The 27436-nt window shown below is 43.7% G+C and overlaps 1 protein-coding gene across 1 annotated transcript in view; it reads right to left on the bottom strand.

Annotated features, from left to right (window-relative positions):
* The window catches only part of LOC140730671 (nesprin-1-like), a 626730-nt gene that overhangs the window by 110789 nt on the left and 488505 nt on the right, over nucleotides 1-27436 (bottom strand). Inside the window, 15 exon segments of the mRNA XM_073051428.1 lie at nucleotides 1362-1495; nucleotides 2802-2972; nucleotides 3918-4073; nucleotides 5814-5969; nucleotides 8571-8747; nucleotides 10042-10191; nucleotides 11783-11965; nucleotides 14553-14685; nucleotides 17698-17894; nucleotides 19145-19276; nucleotides 19404-19577; nucleotides 20800-21000; nucleotides 22102-22221; nucleotides 22987-23088; nucleotides 26500-26709. Of these exon segments, the coding sequence (XP_072907529.1) occupies nucleotides 1362-1495; nucleotides 2802-2972; nucleotides 3918-4073; nucleotides 5814-5969; nucleotides 8571-8747; nucleotides 10042-10191; nucleotides 11783-11965; nucleotides 14553-14685; nucleotides 17698-17894; nucleotides 19145-19276; nucleotides 19404-19577; nucleotides 20800-21000; nucleotides 22102-22221; nucleotides 22987-23088; nucleotides 26500-26709 (2396 nt within the window).

Raw genomic sequence — 27436 nt, 5'->3', positions numbered from 1 at the left:
AAGGTGACAGGCTTCTTTCCCCACAAGATATTGGCCATCATCTGACATCATTTGCTCCCCCTGGCAACTGTGCATAATTAACCAATTTTATTGACCCCCCCCCATAATAGTATTTGAGGTCATGACCTTGTATTTCTATCTCCATGGGCGAAAATGAGGCGTGATGAGTGTTTGAGATGGAGAGGAAAATATTCTGCAATGACTCTTGCATATTTATAGGAAATGATCATATCCACACTCCAAAGCAATAGTTAAAATGAGATCTCAACACAGTGCTGTTGAAATGGGAAACTCCATCTTTTTCTACTGGAATTATTTAACAAGAAGCTTCCATTGTACTCTGCTGCAGTATTCAGAGAACAATGGCACTTCAGGGAGGCAGTGGGGCAAACAGGGCAGACAGACGTTCTTGTCTGGTAAGTACTGCATCAAGGATCAGGAGTTAATTCTGTATTCTCATGGGATGCTACACATGCTCAGTCAGAGATGAAACCTGGCAAAAAGCTATCAAGCTCTTCGATCAAGTAAATTAGTGGGGAAAACGTACTTTGATCAGCAGAAATTACAAAAGGGATTTGCCACGAGTGTGATGGGAGGAGCTGGGAAACTCCCTCGTGCAAACAGTGTGTTGTTCAGATATGAAGCAATGGTGGAAACAGAATCTATTGTTGCTTCTAATGGAACTGGCACAGCTCCAGGTTCAATCCTGGACTCTGGTGCTATGTGGAATTTGCATACACTCCACATTACCTCACTGCTTTCCTCTCGTCTCCTCCCATGTCCCAAAGGCTAAGGTTAATTTGCATTTGTGAATTTGCCCTGGTGCAGGAGAGCAGAAGAGTTGATGTGGAGGTCAGGCGAATAGGCTACCTGAAAGATTAGTCGGGGAATGGGAGATGGATTACACTTGGTGCACTAATACATATATGACGGACCAAAACGTCCTCCTTCTACATACGGAGAATGTGACACGTGAACGTGTAGTATAGTTGTTTCAGACAGGAGCACAAGGGGAGAGGTATCTCATAAATGCAATAACACTCCATATCCTGCAGAGAACGTGGAAGGAGCTGGGCAGAGGGTGCAAGGAACAAGCTGTCAGAAGAAGTGGTTGGGGACGATATAATGACAACATTTGAAACACACGAGTAGGTACATTTATAGGGATGTTTCAGTGGGCGAAGAGCCTAGCACAGGCAAATGGGACTAGCTTGCATGGGCATCTTGGATAAATTGTGCTAATAGGCTTGTTTCCTTGCTGCACTATCACATCAGCACAAAGCTGCTTCTCAAGACTGGCTGGGAAGTATACACTGCCTCTCAGCCATTTTTTTAAAAACATTGGTCGATGGAATTCTTACCTGACGTTAACTTCATTCAGACTGGTATTCAAAAAGCTGTGAATGGATGGTGAACACTCCTTTAACAGCTGCTTGGTGGCAGAGCCAAACTTCTCCAGGCTGCCCTCCGACTTCTCCAGCTGCTCTTGCAAGTTCTGTCAAAGATTGTAGCCGATTGCAGTTAAACAAGGCGGAAACAGAACAGCGAACAGTACCACACACTACAGGCCCTTCAGATGATGATGCTGAGCCGACCTTTAATCCTACACCAGGATTAACCCTGGGAATCTGGAGAAGGGGTCTTCGATGACACAGGTAACAGAAGCAACACCCCACAGCCCCAGTGACGTGGGTTCAATACTGAACTCAGGTGCTGGGTAGAGTTTGCACGTCCTCCTTGCCACTGTGTACATTTCTTCCAGGTGCTCTGGGCTTCTTCCACACTCCAATGGTGTGCCAGACAGCAGGTTTAATTTGCCCTTGCCGTGTCAGTGAATGGCAAAATCTGGGTGGTGTTTATGGCAATGTGGGGAGCAGTAAACGAGATTAGTGCAGATTGATGGTTGGTATGGACTTGGTGGGCCCAAGGCATCAATCAGTCTCTGAAGAGAAGGTGGAAATGATGGGAATATGGGCGAAGACAAATGGTCATCAAAAAAATGAATACAAAAGGCCACTTGAATTTTCCATATTTATATGTAGCCTAAGTGCAAAAGAAGTAAAGCTTTGTGCAAACTGTTTTGCCTTTCAATTGATACAAAATTTCTCAACTCAAATTATCTTGAAGTCCAAATACAAAAGAAACAAAAAGAACTGTAGGAAAGTAAAAAGGCTTAAGACTGATATTTACAACTAAACACGAAACAAAATCGTTAATAATAAGAAATTATAAATCTGGTTTAGGCCTTTTGCCAGAAAGCAAATGACTGAGGTCGGGATGGTGAGTGAACTGCACTTTCGAGGGTGAGGTTGGAGGGAGGAGGGGGACGATGGAGAGAATGCACAGCGTTGTCCCGATAGCTCGTGCCTGCAGGGCACATGGTGGAAGGTCAGCAGACACCAGAGAAAGCCTCTTCTCCCAATTTAACAGTGATCACTTCTGGCTACAAATACAGCATGTACATAACATTACTGTAGAATGCAGGACTCGTAAAAAAAAAATCCACGATTTTGATGGCTTTAGTGGAGAAGATGCATTTAACAGTATGGTAGCTAAAGAGAAACAAAGATACCAGGATAAGGACAAGGTAGAGCACAGGGGCCACAGAAGAACCAGTTGTCCCAAATAAATCGATAAATTCAATATAATTCACAAACATCGTTTCTTCCCAATTGGCACATCCTCCGTTCACGTCTGATTTAGAGCTTCAGCAGGAACCAGAGTTACCAGACAATTCTGCTACCTTGGCTGAGGTAATTAAATTGCACTTCAACTGAGTGAACAAGTGGATGAGGCCTTACCTGTAGATTGTCCACTTGGATCTGTACAGCTTCCAGAGAGCCAGTTAGCAAACGGAAACGAGACAGGGAGTAGCTGGCCTCCATCAATTGCCTGTTAATCTCTTCATGGGCTGCCCTGTAAATAACCCACTGGTCCAGCATTGACTGCAGCGCAATTTTCAGTTCGCCAACCTAGAATACACCATCAACAGTGATTGGAGCTCCTCTGCGTAAAGCCCACGTGCACGAAGCTCTCAAATCAGTTCACAGAATAAATGGGTCCTGGGCTATTTACCTGAAAGGGACTTGAATGACATATCCTTAATGTGACAACAAGTGCTTTCCCCATTCTTAAGTCACACAAGGAAAGCACTCCCTCCCCTCCTTGCACAACTCTTCCGCACAAAACAGCAGGGATTAACATGCTAGTTTTCACATTCAGCACAGACATGCTGGGCTTAGAGTGGGCACCTCTTTTGTTACCCCAGAAGGGATTTTTAAACAAGCTAATATCCCTTGGCTTGCTTTTGGTGAAGGAATGAACCCTCAAGATTTTTTCTCTTTTGGTTGTGGACGAAGCAGAAAAGAGAATATTTACCATCCATTTGAATACTTCCAGAATCCCACTTAGACCAGAGGTTACTGGCGATTCAAGATCCCATTCTATCAAGGGCATTGTGAACCAGTTAGGGTACAAGTCAGCATTCCTATGGCTATTCTTCTGGTACCAGGATATAATTTACCATAACTTTAGAAAATAATTCATGAATTCCAGTAAATGGTTGAAAAGATATTCTTTAAGTACTCAAACAATGCATTTTTCAGCAGTTTTTACACTTTTTTCTGCATTGTTCTTGTTTTATCTTATTCTGCCTTAATGTACTGTGTGATGATTTGCTATGTATGAACAGTATATAAGACAAGCTTTTCACTGTATCTTGGTACACGTGACAATAATAAACCAATATCAATTGGTTACTATTATCCAATGACATTCAGTAACTATTATACGATGATGGTGCAACTACGGTGCCTTTCAGAGACAGACACTGAGGCCACGTGACAAATGGAAATTCAGCCCACTATCATTTCACTCCAATACAGCACACCTTCCCAAACTCACTCCAACATTCCTACCTGGCGATCCAGGTGAGCCCAGGAATGATTGAGCTCTCGGAGTGTATCCATAACACTGCTGGAGACCTCATCGCTCTTGTTCTGGAGTAGGAGCAGACCACTTTGCTCAACCTTCTCCACTTCCTTCTCTTTCACTCGCACCATATTTTCCAGTTCCTGAAAAAGAAAGCACAGAAGTAGTTCACGGCTTCTGTATGTACAAGATTCCCCCCACCCACTTTACTTACATCGTCTCTGCTGTCAACATTCTTTCTCACTTCACATCCAATCCAGCTTCCCTTCAACACATCCATGGTCCAAACCACATTTTACCCACCCCTGAATAATGTTGTGCCTGAATTCTTTAGCAGATCTATTAGTGGTTTATCTCATGGACGTAGTCAAAACAAACCAGACAAGTTTCATGCACTGAGCAGATAAGGTGGCATCAGCAGAGACAAAGAGAGAGTTGATAGTTCAGATCAAGGACGCATCCTCAGTCATTGAAAAGCAAGGAAACAGATAGTTTGGGTTACAGGAAGGTGGAGATGGGAATGTCTGCAATGAGACAGAGATCAAAAAGCTGTCACGATATTACATTACTGTAACAGCTTAAGGTTGAAGACAAAAAGCAAAAAAAAAGTAACAAGATAGGTACAGATAGGTTGTAGGAAGGGAATAAAATAGTAGCGACATACAGGATGGAATCAGGACCTGGGCCCGTGTGTTCAGTCACCCATTTACACTAATCCAACATTAATCACATTTTCCAACTATTATCTTAAATTATTAAATCCTAGATCAAGTCCAGAGGGCTTCAATGCTTTCAGATGGCAGAGAATTGTTCCTTGGCCTAACGTTGGGCATTGCTTGGAGCAGTGTAGGTCAGTGTGTGAGCAAAAGGGAGAATTAAAAAAGCAGTATGTTTCCAGTGGCTCAGGTCCTCTCTGCAGAAATGAAGAAAGGCGTTCTTCAGAGCAGTTGCCCAATCGGCAATTGGCTTCTCTCACCGTGAACACTGAATGTTATATCATAAATTGGAGAAGTTTTTGCCTTTCCCACTGTTACTGCTCGGCCGTCTGAGTGTTTCTAAACTTTTCTGCTTTTGTTTCTCATTTTTGTTTGCTCCCATTATGTTCAAGACTGCTTGCTCCTGGTGCACGTCATGGGGAGAAACTGGTCAGTATCAGTGGGATAAAATTCAATTAGGAAAATGATGGAAAAGCAGATCAGGAAGCAGCTGTGGAAAGAGAAACGTTTAACATTTCAGGACTAGAATCCTTCATCAGTGCTGAGAAAAGGGGCAGTGGGGGAGGACTAGGCCACAGAACACTTATTTCAGAGTTCCAGGGTCTGCAGTCTTTAGTTAGATTTTCAAAAACTATTAAGCAATGCACACATCCTGTTCCAATTAAGTCAAAGGAACTGAATATGAAATGGCGAGTGAAGTCAGCAGCTAATACTGTCTCTGACTTAGTGAAGTTCTTCCATCTCTCCCCACCCCACTCCCATCTATCTGCATCCCTTCATAATTTTATTCTGTTGAGAGATTTCTACTTTCCCTTTTAGAGAAGATTTTCTAATCATTCCTGAAACCTAATGAGTTCTCCTGGATACAAAGAGCGGCAAAGGAGCCGAGGATAAAAATGTACAGCTGTTTAGTATACTCTGGATACGGGGCTGTGCCCTCATCCAAGTTACAATATTGTGCTGAGGGAGACTGAAGTTATGCACAGGTGACATTTCAATGACAGGCTACAGGATAAAGAGATGGGTGGGGAAGTGATGCAGCTAGAAAGGCTGCTGTCATACAGCCCTGGATATCAACACAGGATTGGCAAGCAGCTGATGGAAGTACCATCAGAACCACCTTCCATGGTTCTGAGGAAGTACAATTGTTGGGATTTAATTCCATACCTGGCATTCTTTCAAAGCAGTATACACAAACGCAAGGTCACCGATGGAGTGCCACTTCTTCACTTTTTCTTCCTGAGCTTCAAACCAAGTTTTCAAACATTGAACATTATTCTCATACTCTGTCCACGATTCCAGTGAGCCTTCTAACGACCTAATCTGGAAATTAAAAAAAAACCCAAATTAAACCCTAGTTTAATCCACAGTCACACTGGACCCAATGAAAAGTTAATAATCACCTTCTTGACCCAAAAACACAAATTGACTTTCTTGAAAATTTGTTTTTCCAGTTCTGTGCAGGTTAGCAGGACCAGAACTTACTGCCCAACCCGATCTGCCCTGGACTAGCCACCTTCTAGAACCACTGCAGTCCTTCTGGTAGAGGCACTCGCAAGGTTTATGCAAGCTTATTGTTTGGAAATTTGCTGCTGTCTTACCTACATAGCTCTGAGACAGAGACATGAACGAATACAGGCAGAAGAGATTTAGTTTAATTTGGCATTGTGCTCAGCACAGGCATTATTGGTGTATTGTTCTATGTCTAGTAGTACTGATGAGTGCACTTCAAAAGAGACTGCTGGGTGCAAAACACTGGACCAAAAACTACGGTGCAAGGCAAATCCATCTCTTTCTGCTTTTAGGACCCCTGAGATCCACATCTTGGCCGCAAGCACCCCTGGTGATTCTAGTCTGGTGTGAGTCATTGTGGGAAAGCTGTCAGGTACACAGACATTCGATGCTTTGCTTTCTCCAGTATTCAACTACGTTAGGGGTGAGCTACTGCAAATCTCTGGCTTATTCCTGCAAAATATTATGCTCTTTTAACTTTCCACATACTGACTGGGACTCCCATACTGGATGGGAAAGAGTTTGTCAAACGTGTTCAGGAATGTAATCAGTACACAGAAGTCCCAACTAGAGAGAATGTGATTCTAGAACTTAGGTAATTTCTCAGGTAAGTACATGTTCAGCACAGCATTGTGGGCCGAAGGGCCTGTATTGTACTGTAGGTTTTCTATGTTTCTACGCGCAAGAAAAACCTACCAATGTCAGTTTCAAAATTTTCAACTGAACTAGTCTCAACAGCTTTTTGGCGAGAGAGGGTTCCCAATTTTCACAACCTTTGTGTGATAAAGTGCCTTTTGACATTACTTGTGAACCTTGTTTTAAGATTATGCCTCCATCAATGCAGACAGCTCAAAGTACATTTATTATCAAAATATGTATTCTATATATACCAACTTTGAGATTTGTGTCCTTACAGGCAGCTACAAAACACAGAAACCCAAAAGAAGACGGTCAAACATCCAATGTACAGAAAAATGTGGAGGTCCTCTCCATCTCACTATTGTCATCTTTAATCTACTTAAGCGCTTTGATGACAGTCCTCGCAGAGCTGTGGCACAGAACTGAATGTGCTCCTGACAAATGGGCCAAGCTGCAGCTTTCCACAATGAAAGCACAAGGTCTGCCCTTTGTGTTTCACCACAATCAAGAGAAGGACTGATATTATGTTAGCCTTGCTCATAGAACGTACTGCGCAGAAACTGATCACTTCATCCAACTAATTCACACGAGTTTTAAGCTTCCGTTTAACCTACTTACCATTCACCTTTTACTCAGCCTATCAACACGTCGCTTTGTTTCCCTTCTCCTCCCACGTTCATCTCGGATCCACTTAACCCCTCCCTGAACACAGCTCTCCCACATTCTACCTTCCTCCGGATAAAGAAGCTTCTCCCAAATTCCCTGTTTGAAACTCTGGTTTTGCTCCTCCACTAGTGAAGATGCTATAAATATATCAACATCTTTCACAATTTTAAAGGCCACAAATTGGACACCTCCTCAAGCCGGGGTTCATCTTTTCCTGACACATAAAACTTTGCAAATCTGGTGTCATTTTAAAATCGTGCTCACTAGCTTTCTGAAATTCTACAACGAGAGCGGTAATTCTCTCTGCTCTGTCATAGTCGCAGTTTCTCTCTGTGGACAGGACCCATCTTTCTCCTTTACAGCCAGAGTGGATGATGTCACACTGAATTCCATCTGCCACTTACTGAGCACGGGCCCGTTACATTACTTGTTCTTGTTTCCACTTGAGTGTACCATCGAGAGCTGCCCCTGTTAGCATGTGCTCATTGTACTATAACCTCCCACATCCATCAAAGGATTCAAAATCCCTTTTCGGGATGCCTGTACAAGAATATTCTTTGCAGGTTATTAATGTCTTGTGATATAGAAAAACGAGCAAGGCCAGCTAGTTCATCTAGTCCATCCCACGTTCATGATGTCTTGGACCATTAAGAGTACCACACTCCATATTCCTATTCTGTACTGTAATTATCTGGGAGAACCAAAACCCAGGATGAAAACATTGAGTATTTAAAAAAAACAAATCCTCAGGGAAACTCCTTTGGATGACGAGAACTGTTATGGGGAATGTGAGATTCCAGGCGTTACCTGCTCGGTGACGAGCCCTGTGATGGGGAATGTGAGATTCCAGGCGTTACCTGCTCGGTGACGAGCCCTGTGATGGGGAATGTGAGATTCCAGGCGTTACCTGCTCGGTGACGAGCCCTGTGATGGGGAATGTGAGATTCCAGGCGTTACCTGCTCGGTGACGAGCCCTGTGATGGGGAATGTGAGATTCCAGGCGTTACCTGCTCGGTGACGAGCCCTGTGATGGGGAATGTGAGATTCCAGGCGTTACCTGCTCGGTGACGAGCCCTGTGATGGGGAATGTGAGATTCCAGGCGTTACCTGCTCGGTGACGAGCCCCTGCAGCAGTTGCCACCTCCTGTTCATCACTCCCAGGCGCTCAGCGAAATCTGTTTTGTCACTGCGCTTGCTCTCCACGTCATGGCTGCTGATCTGTAACACCGACTGGTTCACAAAGTCCACGGTCAGCTGCTTACAGCTCAGGTCGATCCTGAAAGCCTAGGGAGGGCAAAGAAGTTATTGTGTGGCCAGTCTATCAATATCATGGGCTCTGAGATAACAAGTTTTGTAGCTGCAAATTAACATTTTGAACTTATTGTCCAAGGTATGAATTCTCAGTTATAATCCACCCAGGTTTCAAATTCATCCACTTTTTCTCTGCCCAGATCAGAACTAGCCATTTCTGCTAGTCATCCATATGAGATCCTGAGTCAGTTTTCCTCTCCCCAATGGGATAATCAGGCCAGCTCAGCATGACCCACTGTCATGGTATCATATAAACAGAAAAAAATAAGCACTATCACCTCATAAGTGCCACATTTATCTCACCCCTTCAGTGATATTCCCTTTGTTCTACCCATCCCTCTCCGTAACAGAACACCAATCTGAGTTTTCTCTTTCCAGTTCTGACGATGGATCTCAGACCCAAAAATGTCAATTCCATTTCTTCCAGATACTGCTTTATCTGCCAAGTGCTTTCAGAACTTTCTGTTTTTATTTCAGAAATCTAACATCTGCAGATTTTTTTGATTTTCGCCTTTCCATTTTTCCATCGTTGCCTGGTAATAAAGCATCACGGCACCTCCTTAGCAACCTGACCTCTGCTCAACATTCGCCCAACACAACGTACTCAAGATCAGGAACCTGATGTAAACCACAAGCTTACGAGCTTATCACTGATAACCCAGTCCTGTCTAGCTTGATACCATGACTGCTTCTGTGGGTCAAACTAAATCACTGACCACAACACACCCTTACACCTAAAGGATTTTACCTATCGAACCATGTTGCTACGGGGCTTTGCTGCATTGGAGATCGCGCATTACTACATCTACAACACACTGCCATATTTCCGAAGCAACCTTTGTTTGCAACTCAAACTCAAGCATTCTGGATCTTGCAACATAATTATTTCTTCCACATCATTAGCTGATGGGTTCAAACCCCACTCCAGAGACCCAAACCCATAATCCAGGGTCACTCTTCTGAAGGGGGTATTTGATTCTGTACGGGACTTTAAACCAAGATCACATCTACTCTTCCAGGTGGGGCTAGCTGTCTCACGGTTAATGCTCAGAAGCTGCTTGGGAAAATCTCCTGATCATAACCTGTGTTGGCAAACAACATCACAGATGACCTGATCAATTTTACAATGCTACTCCTTAGTAACTTGCTGTGCAAAAATATGGAGCCACAGTTCTCACAGATGCAAAGCATCTCATGGTTTGCAAAGATCCTGACGATATCCCCAAGCACCTGATAAACTGGAGCACAAGTGCACATTCATTCTCACCTTGTACTTGCTGAGGTACTGTTCTATCACCTGGGAACCCACTGCACTTTTGATCTTCTCGCTATCCTCTTCAATAATTTGATCCATCATGGTGATCCAGTTCATTAGCTCATTGATGGCTGTGCGCGAAGGTAACTTCTCCATCTGAAGCTGGGAAACGAAATTGATTTTCATGGTCTGTGACTGTCTTGCACTTAATCAGCAGTACCAAACTTTAACCAAGAACACACTAAGTCCCACAAAAGGTGGAGTATGCAGTTGAGTAAATTACTCTACTTAAATATTTATACTCTGAAACAAAACCAGAAGATCCACATTTACAGACAGACAGACATACTTTATTGATCCCGAGGGAAATTGGGTTTCGTTACAGCCGTACCAACCAAGGATAGTGTAGAAATATAGCAATATAAAACCATAAATAATTAAATAATAATATGTTAATCATGCCAAGTGGAAATTAGTCCAGGACCAGACTATTGGCTCAGGGTGTCTGACACTCAGAGGGAGGAGTTGTAAAGTTCGATGGCCACAGGCAGGAATGAATTCCTATGATGCTCAGTGTAACATCTTGGTGGAATGAGTCAAATGCCAGTAACTTCTTACTGCACCAGCTTGCTTGTGCAATTTTATTTGTTAACTTCACCCCACAATCATCAGTTAGCTGCCCACAAAAAATAGACATTGCTTCTCATTAGTAATAAATACCAAAGTATCAGAAAGTATAATATTGCTTTAACTAGAACTAAACGCTCCATCTGAATTTGTAACTGAAACAATCAAGAATTCTTTCCATGTCCAACTGAAACAGATTTTCCTGCCACATCTCTTACCCACACTTTTAATAGTCTAAAAGACCACTATCTTTTCACCTCAAAATAATTCAAATGTCCCACCATTGTCTATGTCTAACTCAAACTGATCAGAGTCCTGCCCTCTTTCTCTAGTCTACAAAAACACCAATCTAACTCCACTGCCACCCCCTCTCTCTCCAACGCTCTCAAACATTTTAGATAGATAGATAGATAGATACTTTATTCATCCCCATGGGGAAATTCAACTTTTTTTCCAATGTCCCATACACTTGTTGTAGCAAAACTAATTACATACAATACTTAACTCAGTAAAAAATATGATATGCATCTAAATCACTATCTCAAAAAGCATTAATAATAGCTTTTAAAAAGTTCTTAAGTCCTGGCGGTTGAATTGTAAAGCCTTATGGCATTGGGGAGTATTGACCTCTTCATCCTGTCTGAGGAGCATTGCATCGATAGTAACCTGTCGCTGAAACTGCTTCTCTGTCTCTGGATGGTGCTATGTAGAGGATGTTCAGAGTTTTCCATAATTGACCGTAGCCTACTCAGCGCCCTTCGCTCAGCTACCGATGTTAAACTCTCCAGTACTTTGCCCACGACAGAGCCCGCCTTCCTTACCAGCTTATTAAGACATGAGGCGTCCCTCTTCTTAATGCTTCCTCCCCAACACGCCACCACAAAGAAGAGCGCGCTCTCCACAACTGACCTATAGAACATCTTCAGCATCACACTACAGACATTGAATGACGCCAACCTTCTAAGGAAGTACAGTGGCGGAAGAATGCTGGAGGAAGCAGGTGAAGCCAGTGTCCTCTTCATAAAGCAGTGATTTCTGCTTGCACACACCTGCCATTCGAACTCTTCAACCAAACTAGATCTCAGCCAAATCCCAACCCCAAGTGACACTTAGATCTCTCCAATACCTGATGCAATTTTTCCTGAACCAGTGGGATTTGAGTGAGGAGTTCTGTCCACTGACTGTCGGTCTGGGCCAGCCCAGATCGCAAAGCTGCAGTGTCCACTTTCTTAAGGCGCAAAAGCTGATTTCCTCTGCTCATTACTGAGGACTTGAGAGACGACTTGGTATCAACCTCCTTCGAAAATTCCTGTAAACGACAGAATTGAGAGAGCACTTACAGAATCAATTTCTGGACCATCATCTAAGGGAACGGTGATATCCAGTACCCAAGGGAATCACACAATGGCAAAATAACTCAGTCATTTGCAAGCTCGTACAATCACAGAATGACACAGCACAACAAGAGACCATTCAGCCCATGTCAATTTTTTGACTGGTCAATTCCATCGACTGGAATTGAAGATCACACTTATCCTTATCCTCAATAAGATTTTCAAATACTTATCTAACACTTTTGAATTTATAATTGAAACGTTTTCACCATCCTTTATGTGTAACACCTTCCATAAATGTAACAAATCTCTGTGCAAAGCAAAATTTCTTCTATCTTCCTCACTTGCCAATCATCTTAAATCTAAATGCTCTGATTATCAAGTCTTCCGTAGAAATATCTTTTCCTTTAGTTTGTCAATTAAAATCCGTTTCCCCCCCGTTTTGAACTTTTCTATTAATGTCTTCCTAAAGTTCTCATATTTATTGAGAATAAATGCATCTTCTCTGGTCAGTGGACATTCACTCACCTCATACATCGTTCTGGCAAATCTCTGTCCATATAGTGCCATACAAGAAGCTCAGTTAAATCAGTTTAACTTCTGCGTGGACAGTTTTAAAATACTGAATGGCCCAGTGGAATTAAACACTTACAGACAAGAAATAACATGCAAGTGGAAACTTCAAGGCCAATTGATCCCTTTCAAGAAAAGCCTGATCCTGCTTGATTTCTAAAGCTAAGCTAAAGCGGGCCCAGTTAGTTTATGGATGCAGACCGCTCCGCTGCAGTTAGCTTTATGACAAGAGGAGATGAATGCCATCCAACTATCCTCCAAAGACACAGAGCTTCCTGCAATACCTAAGGTATCAACTGCTTCTACTGACCACGAGATTGACAGAGATACAGCAAGTCACATCTCTCCACAACAGAATGAATCTTTGATAGAGGGAGATTGCAGGAGAGATGTAGATATTACTGTATTCAGGAGCATGTTGGTTAGGAGTGCAGCACTCTGATCACACAAAGGTACAGGAAATTGATCTGGATCTTACTTTGGACACTAATGTTAACATCTAACATTCAGGGTCTGCTATGCTTTAAATAGTATTTTTCTTTGTGGGGTTATGGCTACAAGGCCAATAGCAATTTTAAGAGCTTACCAATGGCCTCTGCACAAACTTTTACAACTATCAAAAACATGAAAATTAAAATTAACTCTGCTAATCTTTCAGTGCACTTTTCCAGTTCAGGTCTGCACAAGCGATCACGCCAAACAGGCCCATGATCTTAGATGCTCTAACACAAACAATGCTTTTGTTACGAGGACCAGCAGCTTGGTCATTGTTTTGTTGGGATTTTCTCCCCCTACATCAGCCACCATCAATAGGTAATCCTACTATCAATAAAATCTTGTTGAAAGAGGCAAATTCTGTGTCTTTCACTATCAAGTAGATTCAATCCCGAGCAGGTCAACTCTGCTGTACAATTGACCATGACAAGTGCAGGTTGGGGTGTGTGTTCTCTCTCATCAATGGATGATACAGAATTTAATACAGACTCACTCTTTTTACCCTGCAAGAGATCTCAGCACAATGGCCGCAGAGCCAACAACTCCGTGGAGCGTTACCGCACAGAAAACAAGCCCATTATTTCTCTGAGTATTTTCCCTCTTTAGCTTGCCAGTCTAAAACCATGCTCCTCTTTCAGCTTGCATCTGCCTGGATTTTGAAAGAATTTCCCAGGGGATCATCAACATGAGCGAGCTGAAGAGGATCCCATGTTACAATGGTTAAAGTAATTTCTTCTGGTCTCCCCTTTAATTCTGTTTCAAATACAGTCGGCCCTCCTTATCCGTGAGGGATTGGTTCCAGGACCCCTCGCGGACACCAAAATTTGCAGATGCTCAAGTCCCTTATTCAACCTGTCTCAATGCGGTGGACCTTAGGACCCAGCGGAACCGCAGACCTTATTTAACCTGTCTCAGTGTGGTGGACATGAGGACCCAGTGGCAGAGATCTGCATCCGCAGTGTTTCTGTTCATGAAAATAATCACGATAACGACTGAAAATAAAGTGGAAATAATAAAGCGATCGGAAAGAGGCGAAACGCCATCGGTCATTGGAAGAGCGTTAGGCTACGTCGGTCAATGATCGGAACAATTTTAAAGGATAAAGTGAGAAAGGCCCTGCCCCACTGAAAGCTACAACTATTACTAAGCAACGCAGTGGTTTAATTATTGGGTTTTGGGTTTTTGATCCTCCACATCAATCCGGCACGGTGCAGAGCGCACTCGGGAGCGATCTGTCACTAGGTCAAACTCGGGAACTTCTCGGCGCTCAAACAACAAGAAGAGCACATCTGGGTTTTCGCGATTCGCGCATGCGGAATTCGCGGATAAGGAGGGCCGACTGTATTGCCACCTCACTGACCAGAGGAAATTGATCATTAGTTACATACTCACAGCAGCTTGCAATCACACACATTCAGCATTTGACTCACTGGTCTCTGGAGCACGAAGGACCAACCATCTCCGAGATCATCGGCAACTTGTGAGGCAACTCACCAGGAATGAGCTAAGATGGTCCCTGATCGCATCCAATTCTTGTGGGAGGGTCACTGACTGCAGTTTCCAGAACTCCAAGCGCTCCATCGCAGATTGGAGCCACTGATTCAATTCAGCAAATTCACTCTGGTACCTGGGAGCAGGAAAAGCATTTATCACAAGTTAAATCAAGTGGAAGTCGCAGATACCAGGCTGAGGGATTCCAAGTAATTGGAAATCACAGTTTAAAAGCAAAAGTGCCTAAAGTTTGGGTGTGAGCGTTGGTCTCTGGATCCTGAAAGATTTATTGCCTCTGTTTAAAAAGCACATTGTTAACACTTCCAACACAAAATCTTGTTGCAAAAGTGAGACACAACTAAAATGCATGTAGCATTGCTCACTTCTGCATTGGCCAAAGTTTGAACTCTCTAACCCATTGGACTCCCCCCCCCCCCAGCACCATCCCCTCAAGCTCCAAGCAACCAGAACGGGGTAACCATATGGAGATGAGGGCTCACCACGATTCACGGCTTCCCCTGCTATCCGAAGGTAGAGCGTTCCTATGAAACTGTTTGTAAGCCGAAATGTCGTAAAGCAAAGAAGCAATTACCATTAATTTATATGGGGAAAATTTTTGAGCGTTCCCAGACCCAAAAAATAACCTACCAAATCATACCAAATAACACACAAAACCTAAAATAACAGTGACATATAGTAAAAGCAGGAATGATATGATAAATACACAGCCTATAGAAAGTAGAAATATTTTATGTACAGTGTAGTTTCACTTACCAGAATCGGGAAGACAGCTAGCCAAAATCGATTTGGAGAAAAAAAACTGGCACGTACACGCGTACACATACAACTGCCCGCACAAGGCTTCACGGTCACGGTAGTCTTTCTTGGGGTAAACACACATATAAAGCGGATGTCTTTTTTTCGAAAAAGCGAAAATCCTCTTTGGTTAGCGAAAACAGGTATGAAAACAGGTCTTTCGTCTGTTGTAAAGCAAATGTTTGAAAAACGGGGGCCACCTGTAATACTTTGTTGTTTAATCAGACATCATTTGCTTTCGCACATTTTGCAAAGACAAGGCTCTCAGACCTGAATCGAGGGACTAGGAATACTGACTTACATCTGGCAGTCTCAGCAGACGTGTACAGAAACCACCAGAGTGCACATTGTGCATTCCCAGAAATTAGCCAGGGGTTCGGAGTGTATTGGTGGTGGAGAGGGATGAGATAGGATGCAGAAGTAAACCTCGCTTCTTCTAAAGACCACTGCGCTGTTCCACACCGTATCCAATTAACTGCTCAGTCTCACAGTCACTGGTCTCCATCTACATTTTAAGATTATACTCCTCAGGTTCAAATGTTCCAATATACCCAATAAAATTCTTAGAGGATTGGAAGAGGTAGATGTTGAGAAACTATTAGTTTGACTCTCCAACCAGATCAATAAATAACCTGCACTAGGCTGGAATATTCAAATGGTAAGAGTCCAAATTAGTGGGAAACAGTTCCCTTAAGGATTCAATTTCACAACTAGCTTAAGCAGAATTTGAACTTGCAAAATACAGGATTAAATTCTTCTCTTATGCACACTAACCCCTATACATTACTATACTAGTCTGACGACAGCAATTTCACACCCAGATCTAACACAAAGTGTTGGGAAATGTATGATAATTGGTAAAAGGAACAACAGTGCAGACTGTTATCTAAATGGGGAGAAAATTCAAACATCAGAGGTGCAGAGGGACTTCAGCATCCTCGTGCAAAACCCCCAGAAAGTTATTTCACAGGTTGAGTCTGTGGTAAAGGCGGCAAATACAAAGTTGGCATTTCTTTCAAGGGGAATAGAATATAAAAGCAAGGAGATAATGCTGAAGCTTTATAAGACACTAGTCAGGCCACACTTGGGAGTATTGTCAACAGTTTTGGGCCCCCATATCTCAGAAAGGATGTGTTGTTATTGGAGAGAGTCCAGAGGAGGTTCACGAGGTTGATTCAGGGAATGAAGGAGTTAGCATATGAGGATTATTTGGCAGCTTTAGACCTCTGCTGACTGGAACATACAAGAATGAGAGGGGGATCTCATTGAAACCTACCGAATGTTGAAAGGACCAAACAAGATGGATGTTTCCTCTGGTGGAGGTATCCAGAACTAGAAGGCACAGCCTCAAAATTGAGGGAGGACATTTTAAAGCAGAAGTAAGGAGGAATTTTTTTCAGCCAAAGAGTGGTGAATCTGTGGAATGCTCTGCCACAGACTGCGGTGAAGGCCAAGCTGTGGGTATTTCAAAAGCGGAAGTTGATAGTTTCCTTATTGGTCAGGTCATCAAGGGATAATGGTCAGACGGCAAGTGTATGGGGTTGAATGGGATCTAGGATCAGCCATGATCCATGGTGAAATGGCGGAGCGGACTCAATGGGCTGAATGGCCTAATTCTGCTCCTATGTCTTATGGTCTTAAAAGTATAAACATCATCCCAATCAACTGCCTGCTCTCAAGTCACCATTCAGTAATCCATGTTGGCAGGTGAGCCAACTCTTTAGTTGAAGACAGGGTCAACATCCATTGTGATGATGCTACCGGGAGAAGAATGATCAGCTTTGATGATCCAATTGCATCTTCCCTGAGTACTGCCCATGGAAGAGGGAGGCAAGTGATACATGAAATGTACGCATCTGTTCACACCTGTGGAATTAAGCTTGGCTCAGCAGGTCACTCTCCCACCTCTGGGTGAAAAGATTATACTTCAAGACTCATCCAGATACTCACACTGGTTCATCAGGGCAATACAGAGTGTGCACTGCAATGTTGAAGGTATTGTTTGAACACAATAAATACCTCAATTTCAACTCTCTGTAGCACTTCATGCACTAAAATCGTGCCTACACTTCTAAAGTGGCCAGCCAGTGGTAAAATGCTTTGGAACTTCCTAATGAAAGCAAAATCCGTTAGATGCTGAAATCATGAGACAAAGAGAGAAACACTCAGCATGTCAGTTATCTCCTGTGGAGCGAAGAACAATTTCAGGCTGCAGGTACACGGTCAGCAAAAGTTCTTGATCTATGCTTGGTTTTCTTTGCTCCCTCTCAATTTGAACTTCTGACAAAGGAGTAAAATTTCAACACTGCACTACAAAGGTCTCCCTTTTTACCTGTTCCAATGCTTGAGGACAGATTCAAGCCAATGTAGCTCCCGGCTCACTCGAGCAGTACCGGATAGCCAGTGTTCATTCAGCTGGGATATCTGAGCCTCCAGGTCTGCACAGCTGATGGACGCTAGGAGCTTCTTCCCATCCTCCAGTACTTGCTGCAACTGTGGTTGATGCTCAGTCAGGATGCCTTTTAACCGCTGGAACAGAGAGACATCACAACATGCATTTATTTCACCTGAAGCTCACTGCAGGAGCCAATAACTCTTCTTAGACATTGTACAATGTGCCTTTCAAAGTTTTGATGCCATCAACCCAAGGACCAAAAGCAAAGCCTTTGCAATGTAGCCAACGTATGAAAGAAATCACCCAGTAGTGAAGCTGCCTTTTCACCCCATTGTTTCTGCACCTCCATGAGGCACAGGTTAGTTATCGACTGAAAGGGAGAAGTCTGCAGATGCTGGAAACCTGAAGTAAAAGGCTGGTAGTGCTCAGCCATCACAGTTCGTGGAATAAAACAACACAGTTAATAATTCCAGCTAATGGCTTTTCCTCAGAACTGCACAGGACCAAAAGTAGCTGCAGAGGGTTGTAAATTCAGTCGGCTCCATCTTGGGTACTAGCCTATTAAGTACCCAGGACATCTTCAAGGAGCGGTGTCTCAGAAAGGCAGCGTTCATTATTAAGGGCCTCCAGCACCCAGGGCATACCCTTTTCTCACTGTTACCATCAGGCAGGAGGTACAGAAGCCTGAAGGCACACACTCAGTGATTCAGGAACAGCTTCTTCCCCTCTGCCATCCGATTCCTAAATGGACATTGAAGCCTTGAACACTACCTACTTTTTAATATATATTTTTGCACAATTTTTAATTTATTCAATATATGTATACTGTAATTGATTTATTCATTATTTTTCTTCTATATTATGTATTGCATTGAACTGCTGCTGCTAAGTTAACAAATTTCATGTCACATGCCGGTGATAATAAACCTGATTCTGATTCTGAGTTGACTGAACTAAATGATAAAGATGCTTTAAAATATTGGAACAATACAGCACAGGAATAATGTAAATCCTTTGCCCCACTATATCTGCTTCAAACACAATGTCAAGTTAAGAAATTAATTGGATAAAGAAAGTTGATTTCCTCTGTTGGGAGGAACTCAAAAAGACTTAAAATAATAACTAAATCATTGAGAAATGCGATCAGATTTCCAACCCCTAATTCATTCGGGACTCTGCCTCCAGAAGGCGGTGGAGAAGGTCTTTCAGATTTCAAGTCTATGACTGATGGTTTGGATTTGTTCCCTGACTGAACGATGCAGCAAAGAAACATCGATAAAGCTAATGTAGATGAGCCACAACTGAGTCGAAAGGTGGTGAGGCCTGAAGAATCTTCCTGCCTCACTCCTATGCCCTCAGGAGCAGCACAACAATCACAACCAACCTGATAAAGAGCAATCCGCTCTGTGAGCCGCTCTTCCGATTCCTCTACCAGTCCGGCTCCAGGGATGCTGTTCTCCACGCCTTCCAGCTGCTTGTACAAGGCCTCATAATCCTTTGTCAGCTTGGTCCAGGTCTGTAACGGGGAGAAGGTTATTTAAATATTGCTGCTCCAAATGATTAAAAGTACTGAGAATTGTAATACTTTGGAGTGTGATTTTTGAGAAAAGCTGCAGGTTCTAAGCAGGTGCCTGAGAGCTTACCTCCAAAATACCCTCCATTTCCACGCCTCTCTTGTGGGCATCCTTCAGCAAGGCCGAGGATTTGCGCATCAAATCTTCCTGGCAGCTGGCTTCATTTTGGTGGAGGCAGCTGCTTACCTTTTTATAAAGTGTTTCTGTCAGGATCCTGTGATACTCGAGCCCCTGGAAAAATTCCTTTGGAAAAGTGGAGATCCAAGTTAGCCATGGGTTACCTAAACTGTGATCACTTCAGTGTACTGGAGACCTGCATACGTTACAGTGATTCAGTACCTTTTTGTGCTTCTGAGTCTCCCGCCCCACTCCACACGCCCTGGAGAAGGGAAATGGCTCGGATCCCTGAAAAAAGCTGGCTAAGGCTGATCAGGTTTAAGGTAGGAAAGCTCTGGAAGGCAGGGTCAAGTATTCATTGCCACAGACAACTCTGGAGGCAAACTCAGTGGGTATATTTAAAGCGGACATTGATAGGTTCTCGATTAGTGAGAGTGTCAAAGGTTATGGGACGAAGGCAGGAGAACAATGGAATGGTGGAGCAGATTCGATGGGCTGAATGGCCTAATTCTGATCCTATGTCTTATGATTTTTTAAAAACTGTGTCTGAATCAGTCTGATGGATGGAATTGTGTTGACTCTTCTACACACAAGACTGTGGCTGCTGGAATCCGGAGCAACAGACAACCTGCTGGAGGAACTCAGAGGGCCGAGCAGCAGAAGTAACTGTCGACAGTTCAAGCTGAAACTCTGCATCAAAATTGAATGGAAAGGGCACGAAGGTCAGTATAAAGAGGAGAGGGGAAGTTGTACAACAGGAGTCCGAGTTAGTTGGTGGACTGAGACGTGCAAGATGACAGGTAGAGGGGCATCACCCTACACCCCCCTTCAGTCCACCAATTACTTCAGACTCCTACCTCACCACTTGCCTTCTCCTCTTTATACCAGCGACTCCCCCTCCACTCTCAGACCCATTTCAGCGTTTTGGTCACCAATTCCTCTCCCCACAGCACTACTCCCCTTGCCCCAGATACTGCTCAGCCTGTTGAGTCACTCCAGCAGATTTCGTGCTGCTCCACCTTCCAACATCTGCAGTCCCTTGTGTCAACATTACATGGAAATGGAAGCACGAAGACAAAGCCACCCACCAGTCCGACTCAGGCACGATTGCATTGGCAAAGTGTAACTGTAATACAGACCAACTCTAGGAGTGAAGAACATACTTCTATTTTATTTAAGAGGCAAATTTTTGAAACTGGGGATGGCAATATCAGGTTTACAATCCTTCCTGTTTTCCACTGGGTCGTCTTACAACACACGGAGAATCACCTGACTCTCCCCACCGAGCAATTATTCTCCTGTCTAGATGGTAAAGGCAACCATTCACGTCCTGGTAAACCAGGCTCACCTTGTGTTTATCCAGAAGGTTCTTGACATCTTCTCTGGAGGTGACCAGGATCCTCTGGTCCAGGGCCATCTTCTCCTGGCCAGTGTCAGTCAAGTCAGCCAGATCCTGCAGTGCTTGTTCGTACTGGCCCCTCAGTGCCAGGTTCTGGTTCAGGGAACTGCGCCTGGAGCCAATGATCGTTGTCAACTCTTCATACGTATCCTTTACAAAAGGAAAAGTGGCTTTATTAAGTGACTGGGATTGACTTTACTGGGATAACTACATTTGACAGCTTGGGCAGACTAAGCTGTGCTGAATTACTGCAGAAGATTCAATTTCAGGTTATCAGTTCTTTTACAAATTGGGCACGGCATTAACAAACAATGGTAAGAGTGTTAAGACAGTTCCAATTTCAGTCTTCCCTTTTCTTTTAAGCTCTTGCTGATTAAAAACAAAGTCTTTTCTGCTCTGTTCTGTGCTGCCAAAAAGAAAGGCAAAAACATAAATAAAGGCACCCGATAGTTATTTACCAAATGTTGGTGCCCAGCAGGCTCTCTCCTGCCTCTAATCCCATTGCAGTTCTGGACCCGTAGAGATACTTCAATTAATGGTTAGCATAATGCTACTACAGCGCCAACAAACTGGGTTCAATTCCCATCGCTGCCTGTAAGGAGCTTCTGTGTTTTCCCAGTGATGGTCCGAGTTTCCTCAGGGTGCTCCGAATTCCTCCTACATTCTACTAGTAGGTTAATTGGTCACATGCATGTAACTGGGGATCATGGGCTCTTCGTGCTGGAAGAGCTCATTACCGTGCTGTATCTCTGCAATAAAAACTCCTTATCTAGCAGTTCACAAGCAGAAACAGCATTGAAGGTTTACCCAACCCCCAGTTCTGACAGAAACATTCCAGAAACTCGCCTTTTACCATCTCTGATTCCAAATTCAACATTAATGCTTTTCATCAGCCAGTCTCACACCACAAATAGACATCTAGAACCAAGATGCACTGCTCACCATGTACCACCCAAATATACAGGTCAACCCCCACACAAGCCTAGTATCTGTAACCAAATTTTTCATGACCAACACATATACACTCTTATATGCACACACCCTTCTCACATTGATTTCTAAGTGGAATTAGTTTGGACAGGTTTTTAAAGCTGAATGGATTCAGTATAGGCTGAAATCAACCACATCCTTTTCCAGTTTCAGTAATGAAGTGATATCATCACTGAATCCAACACTGTCCAAGTTCAATAGCTAGGCCAAACTCAGCTGGGAGCTTTCTGCATTACATCTCTACAGTTCACTACTCCAGACCTGCACTTTCGAAAGATCCAGCAGTTTTGTGGGATCTGGCTGCAGTTCCTCCGATCGCTCTTTCAAGCGGCTGATACGCATCTCAAATTCCCTTACATCATCTTCTGCTTGCAAAACAGCCTGCAAACAAAAAGTACAGACTTTAATTCAGATTGGTGTGGTGTGGTGGGGGTGGGGGTGTTAGTGTTTGTGTGTTTGCTTTGAAAACAGGGACCTCATTTCACATTTTTTACTTTTATCCAAACAGCGAGAGCAAGTTGGTCCAACCTGTATGGTTGAACCTCTGCGACTTGGATTGATATAACAAGTCCTCCCAAGCTTGTGACATGTTCTTTTTTGAACTGTAACCGGAATAGTTTGCAAATCTGAAATGTGGCTACAGAATTCACATAGAGCAGGAGATGCCTGCAATCCCACTGTAGCCAGAAATTTCATCCTGGCAGACTCCAAAATGCTCATTCACGTGTACGGACAGTACACACGGCAGGCATTTGTACACTGGAGAGTATCTGTACTCAGAATACTTGATGACTAAATGGGATAACTTGAATAGCTTATCGGACATCACCATTACTCAATTAATGTTCTTTTATGATCTTTAGTGAACTGCCTATGAAAGGTTAATGAAGTAGGTTCGATAATAACATGCAAGGACACAGAGCCTAGGCAACGATCAAATAACCATGAAAAGGATCAATTGAACAGGGTCAACACAAATATAGTGGCAGAAAGGTCTCCTCTGCAGCAAGGCCAAGGATACTTAAATTCTTTACAAGTTCCATTTGTTCCCACTACATTTGTCCTGTAGATCCATTTCACTGCCTGAAATGGAAATGAATGAAGCTTGCCCTAAACATAGCGAAGTGCAGCAAAGGCTTCTTTTACCTGCAGTTGCTCGGTAACAGGATGCTCCATGGCCTCCGTGAGCTTCTGTAGAACCACGTATTTACAGTCAGCCATGGAGGTGACCAGCAGCTTCAGCTCAGTCTGTCAGCAGAACAAAACACAGTTGGATTTTGAAAGGAACAGGACTAGGCAGATTCACAAGCTACATTACAAGGTTCACAGCAATGCCAGGCATCAAATAGTCCTCTGCATAACTACTGAATGGAGCATCAAGCTGATAAATGCAGGCACTGCGGCTTCTTGACATTCCACACAGCACCAGCCTGAACACAAATTCCCTGTCTCTCATTCCAGGGATACTCTTGGTAGAGTCTTTGCAAGGTGTGCAAGTGAGAACAGCAACATCCCTGGGGCAAACTCAGCAAACACTGACATAGCCACGTGTAGGTTACAGCTCAGTTAACAATACTCCCTTCTCTGAATCAAGTTTTGTGCCCAATTCCAGAGATTATCCCAGGAACCAGTTCAGTGTGCTGCTTTTCTGGTAAGTTACTCACTTAAACCCCTTCAACATCTCCTGGGGGAGGCAAGAGGTCCAATGGTGCAACTCTAGGCAGTTTTGTGCCTCTTACACACTCATTTCAACCAGTACGTCTAAACCAGAATCATGCAAGACAGAGACGAGACTGCAGGTGCTGGGATCGGGACAGAGAACAGAAAAAGTGCTGGAGGAAATCTGCAGGTCAAGCAGCAGCCGTGGAGGCAGAATGGTAGTCAGTGTGTTGGGTGTTGACTCTGCACCACACCGAAGTGTAAAGGGGAGATAGTCAGTATAAGTGGTGGGGGGGGGGGGGATGAAACAGGAGCTGGAAAGTAATTGGGAGAACCAGGTGAAGCAAGAGGATGATACGGCACGTGGGGAGAAGGGAGGTGTTGGGGAAGGAAGAGACAGAAACGATGGATTATGGAGACAGTAAAGGCTGCAGATTCTGCAATAAGTAAGGAAGGCAATAGATTACTTACATGGAATAGACCACGCTCCAAACCTAGTCTGACAACTCCTTCTCTGCCACATTATTGACTGCATTGCTGCCACCTCCTGCACTTGTGGAACTCATCGACTTTGTTACTAACTTCTGTCCACTCTCAAATTCATCATTCCCGACACTTCCCTCACAGGAACCCTGATCAATGCCACGTTTCCATTCTTTCAAGATTCATCTCACGGTGCTTCCAAACAGCAGCGTGTGCACCCTTCTCTTGATCCTTAGTGTCTACTCCTTGTGCATGTCCTCCCTACCCAATCTCCCCCAGAGCATTCAAACACCTGTCCAGCTCAGTGTCCCACTATAAATATGGTCAATGCTCTACATAAAACAATGCAACTCCCAGAAGCAACTCATCATACTGTAAAAGATAATAAAGCAACCATCCTGAACTTGCTCTCTTTTCTGCCCTTCCATTAGGCAGGAGATACAAACGCTTGAAAACCAGACTCAGGGACAACATCTGTTATAAGACTTGAACAGACTTCTTGTATGCTAAAGACAGACTTTAGACCTCACAATCTATCCTATCATCTGCCTGAACAGCTCTTCCTCTGTAACTGTATTATAATAAGCATTCTATTATAAACCATATAACAATTACAGCACGGAAACAGGCCATCTCGGCCCTTCTAGTCCATGCTGAACGCTTACTCTAACCTAGTCCTGCTGGCCTGCACTCAGCCCATAACTCTCCATTTCATTATGACTTTTTCCTTGCAGAACCTCAAATATGCTTATGTTTTGAAAGGATCTGTACAGTTTGTTTACAAAACAAAACTTTTCATTGTTCTTCAGTACATGTGACAATAACAAAATGATTCCAGTTTAAAATCAATAAGTGTACCCTTGGGGAACAAAAATCAGAAATCTAGCTAGTGTTAAAAAAATTCCGATCCACACACATCAAGTTTGTCATGATAACTACATGATAGTCACAGTTACCATTTGAGCCACTACTTCAAAGCTGTAGAGATCCAGGTTCAATCCTGACCTCTGGTGCCATCTGCATAGACCTTGCATGTTCTCCACGTGACTGTGTGTGTGGATTTCTCCCATGGGTGCTCCTGGTCCCAAAGAGGTGTGGGTCGGTAGGTTAATTGGCCACTGCAAATTGCTCTTAGTATGTTGCTGAACGGTGAAATCTGGGGAGAGGAGCTGATGGAAAAGTAGCAAGAATGATGGAAATAGTAGAGAGGAACAGATTGCCATGTGATCTCAATGCACTACAATGGTTTCCTTCCATGTTATTGGGAAATATGAGAATTCCCATGTAATCCCATTTGGAGTACACTGGCTGGAGCTCAGGTGGGAATTCCCATGTAAAATCTTAGAAAAGAGCCTTTGGAAAAGAATGGTGTTGAAGAGGTGTACTGGAGTGAGATGGATTGTCCGGTTGAGTGGTGTCGCTAAAACATTCTTGCACTCAATGTCAGTCAGACCACGGAATTGAATATGGACTTCAGGAAGGAGAAGTCAGAAGAACACACATCAGTCCTCATGGAGAGTCAGCAGTGGAAAAGGGAGAGCAGCTTCAAGTACCTGGGCATCACAGAGGATCCATCCTGGGCCCAACACATTGATGCATTTATGAATAATAGAAATCTACAGCACATTACAGACCCTTCTGCCCACAATGTTGTGCCAACCATGTAACCTACTCCAGACACTGCCGAGAATTTCCCTGCCGCATAGACCTCTATTTTTCTAAGCTCCATGTTCCCATCTAAGCATCTCTTGAAAGACCCTGATGTCTCTCCCACTGTCGCTGGCAATGCATTCCACACACTCACCACTTCTGTGTAAAAACCCTACTGCTGTCATCCCCCCTTGTAGCTACGTCTAAGCACCTTAAACCATGCAACCCTCGTGTTAGCCATTTCAGCCCTGGGGAAAAAGCCTCTGGCCATCCACACGATCAAGGCCTCTCATCATGTTGTCCATACCAGCGGCTATGCTTCCTTAGGAGTTTGAGGAGGTTGGTTAAGTCACTGAAGACTATCAAATTTCAACAGATGTTATGGAGGTGCCTCAAGAAAGTGGCATCCATCATTAAAGACCCTCACCATTCAGAATAAGTCCTCTTCTCACTGCTACCAACAAGGTGGTACAGGAGCCTGAAGATACACACACAAATCTCAGGAAGAGCTTCTTCCTCTCCACTATCAGGTTTCTGAACGATTCATGAACACTAACTCACTACTAATTTCATTTGTCGTAACCTACAGTAATTGTTTAGGCCTTGCACTGTACTGCTGCCACAAGACAAATTTCACGATATCCGTCAATGATAATAAACCTGAGAGAGTCTTCACTTCAAATCAACTATCTTAATTTGCTCCAAACTCTGCTGCTGAGCTATAAACAACAGATTCAACTTCACAAGCTAATGAAAATATATACAGCTTTTGAGCAATTGAGACAAGGTGCAGATACTCTCTTACATTAGGAATAGGGAACGGCACCATCTTGAATCCTGCGGCGTAGTTCAGAAACCTCCACTTACCTGGTACTCCATCAGCTGCTGCAGTCTGTCTTTGAGCTTCTCACACCGCTGCCTCAGGGTTAATCCCAACACGCAGAGCCTTTCCTGCAGGCACCTCGCCGTTTCCTCAATAACATCCTCATTCTTTTTAGTCTCAGGAAGAACACGAAAGAACTCATCCTTCTTCCCATTTACTTCTGCAATCACATCCTCGATATCTGTCACAAGGCCCTAGGCAACAAAAGAGAATATTACCCTCCACAGATGCTAATGCTGGTCCTCAACCTGCAGACATCTTCATTTCAAGCACTGGCTACAGTCCCATCTTCCACCTGTACTGCTCTTCAGGATACCACGGAGAAGCCAAAGGGACAACATGAATATCCACAGCTTTCCCAAAGGTCTGTCTGGGAGCTTACTCCAAGTTAAATCTAACCCTGTCAACGACAGAAAACCGACTGCAACCCTGACCCCTGATTCTGTCTGTGTGGAGTGTGCAGGTTCTCCCTGCGACTACGTGGGCTTCCTCCCACATCCCAAAGACACGACAGTAGGTTAATGACTAATGTAAATCTGACAAAAAGGATCAAAGGGGAATGAGATTAATAAAATAACTGCTCTGGCAGACAGCATTGAACCAACAAGCCCCATGTTCTCCTTCTGAGTTGTTATATAGAAACGAAAAATCGAGAGAAGACATTGGCTCCCAGAGAAAGGGGTAAAAGGTTGATGTGTTTTCTAATTTTATACATACGAAGAAAAACTAATTCAGTCACCCTTTCCTGAAAGGCATTCACAAATATTGCATAGCTACGTCCGGGGGCAGGGCCTCACCGGTTGTTACAGATGTTGCGTGACTGCGACAGCTGCAGTGGGCTAGGCCGATGCGTTGGGAGCTGGGCTTCCTATGAAAGTCTGCACTCCAACCATGCTGTGATGGACAGTAACACCCAGGGGT

This window comes from Hemitrygon akajei, chromosome 7, assembly GCF_048418815.1.
Source record: "Hemitrygon akajei chromosome 7, sHemAka1.3, whole genome shotgun sequence".
NCBI classification, from domain to species: domain Eukaryota; kingdom Metazoa; phylum Chordata; class Chondrichthyes; order Myliobatiformes; family Dasyatidae; genus Hemitrygon; species Hemitrygon akajei.
This window is presented reverse-complemented; position numbering and strand designations above follow the sequence as displayed.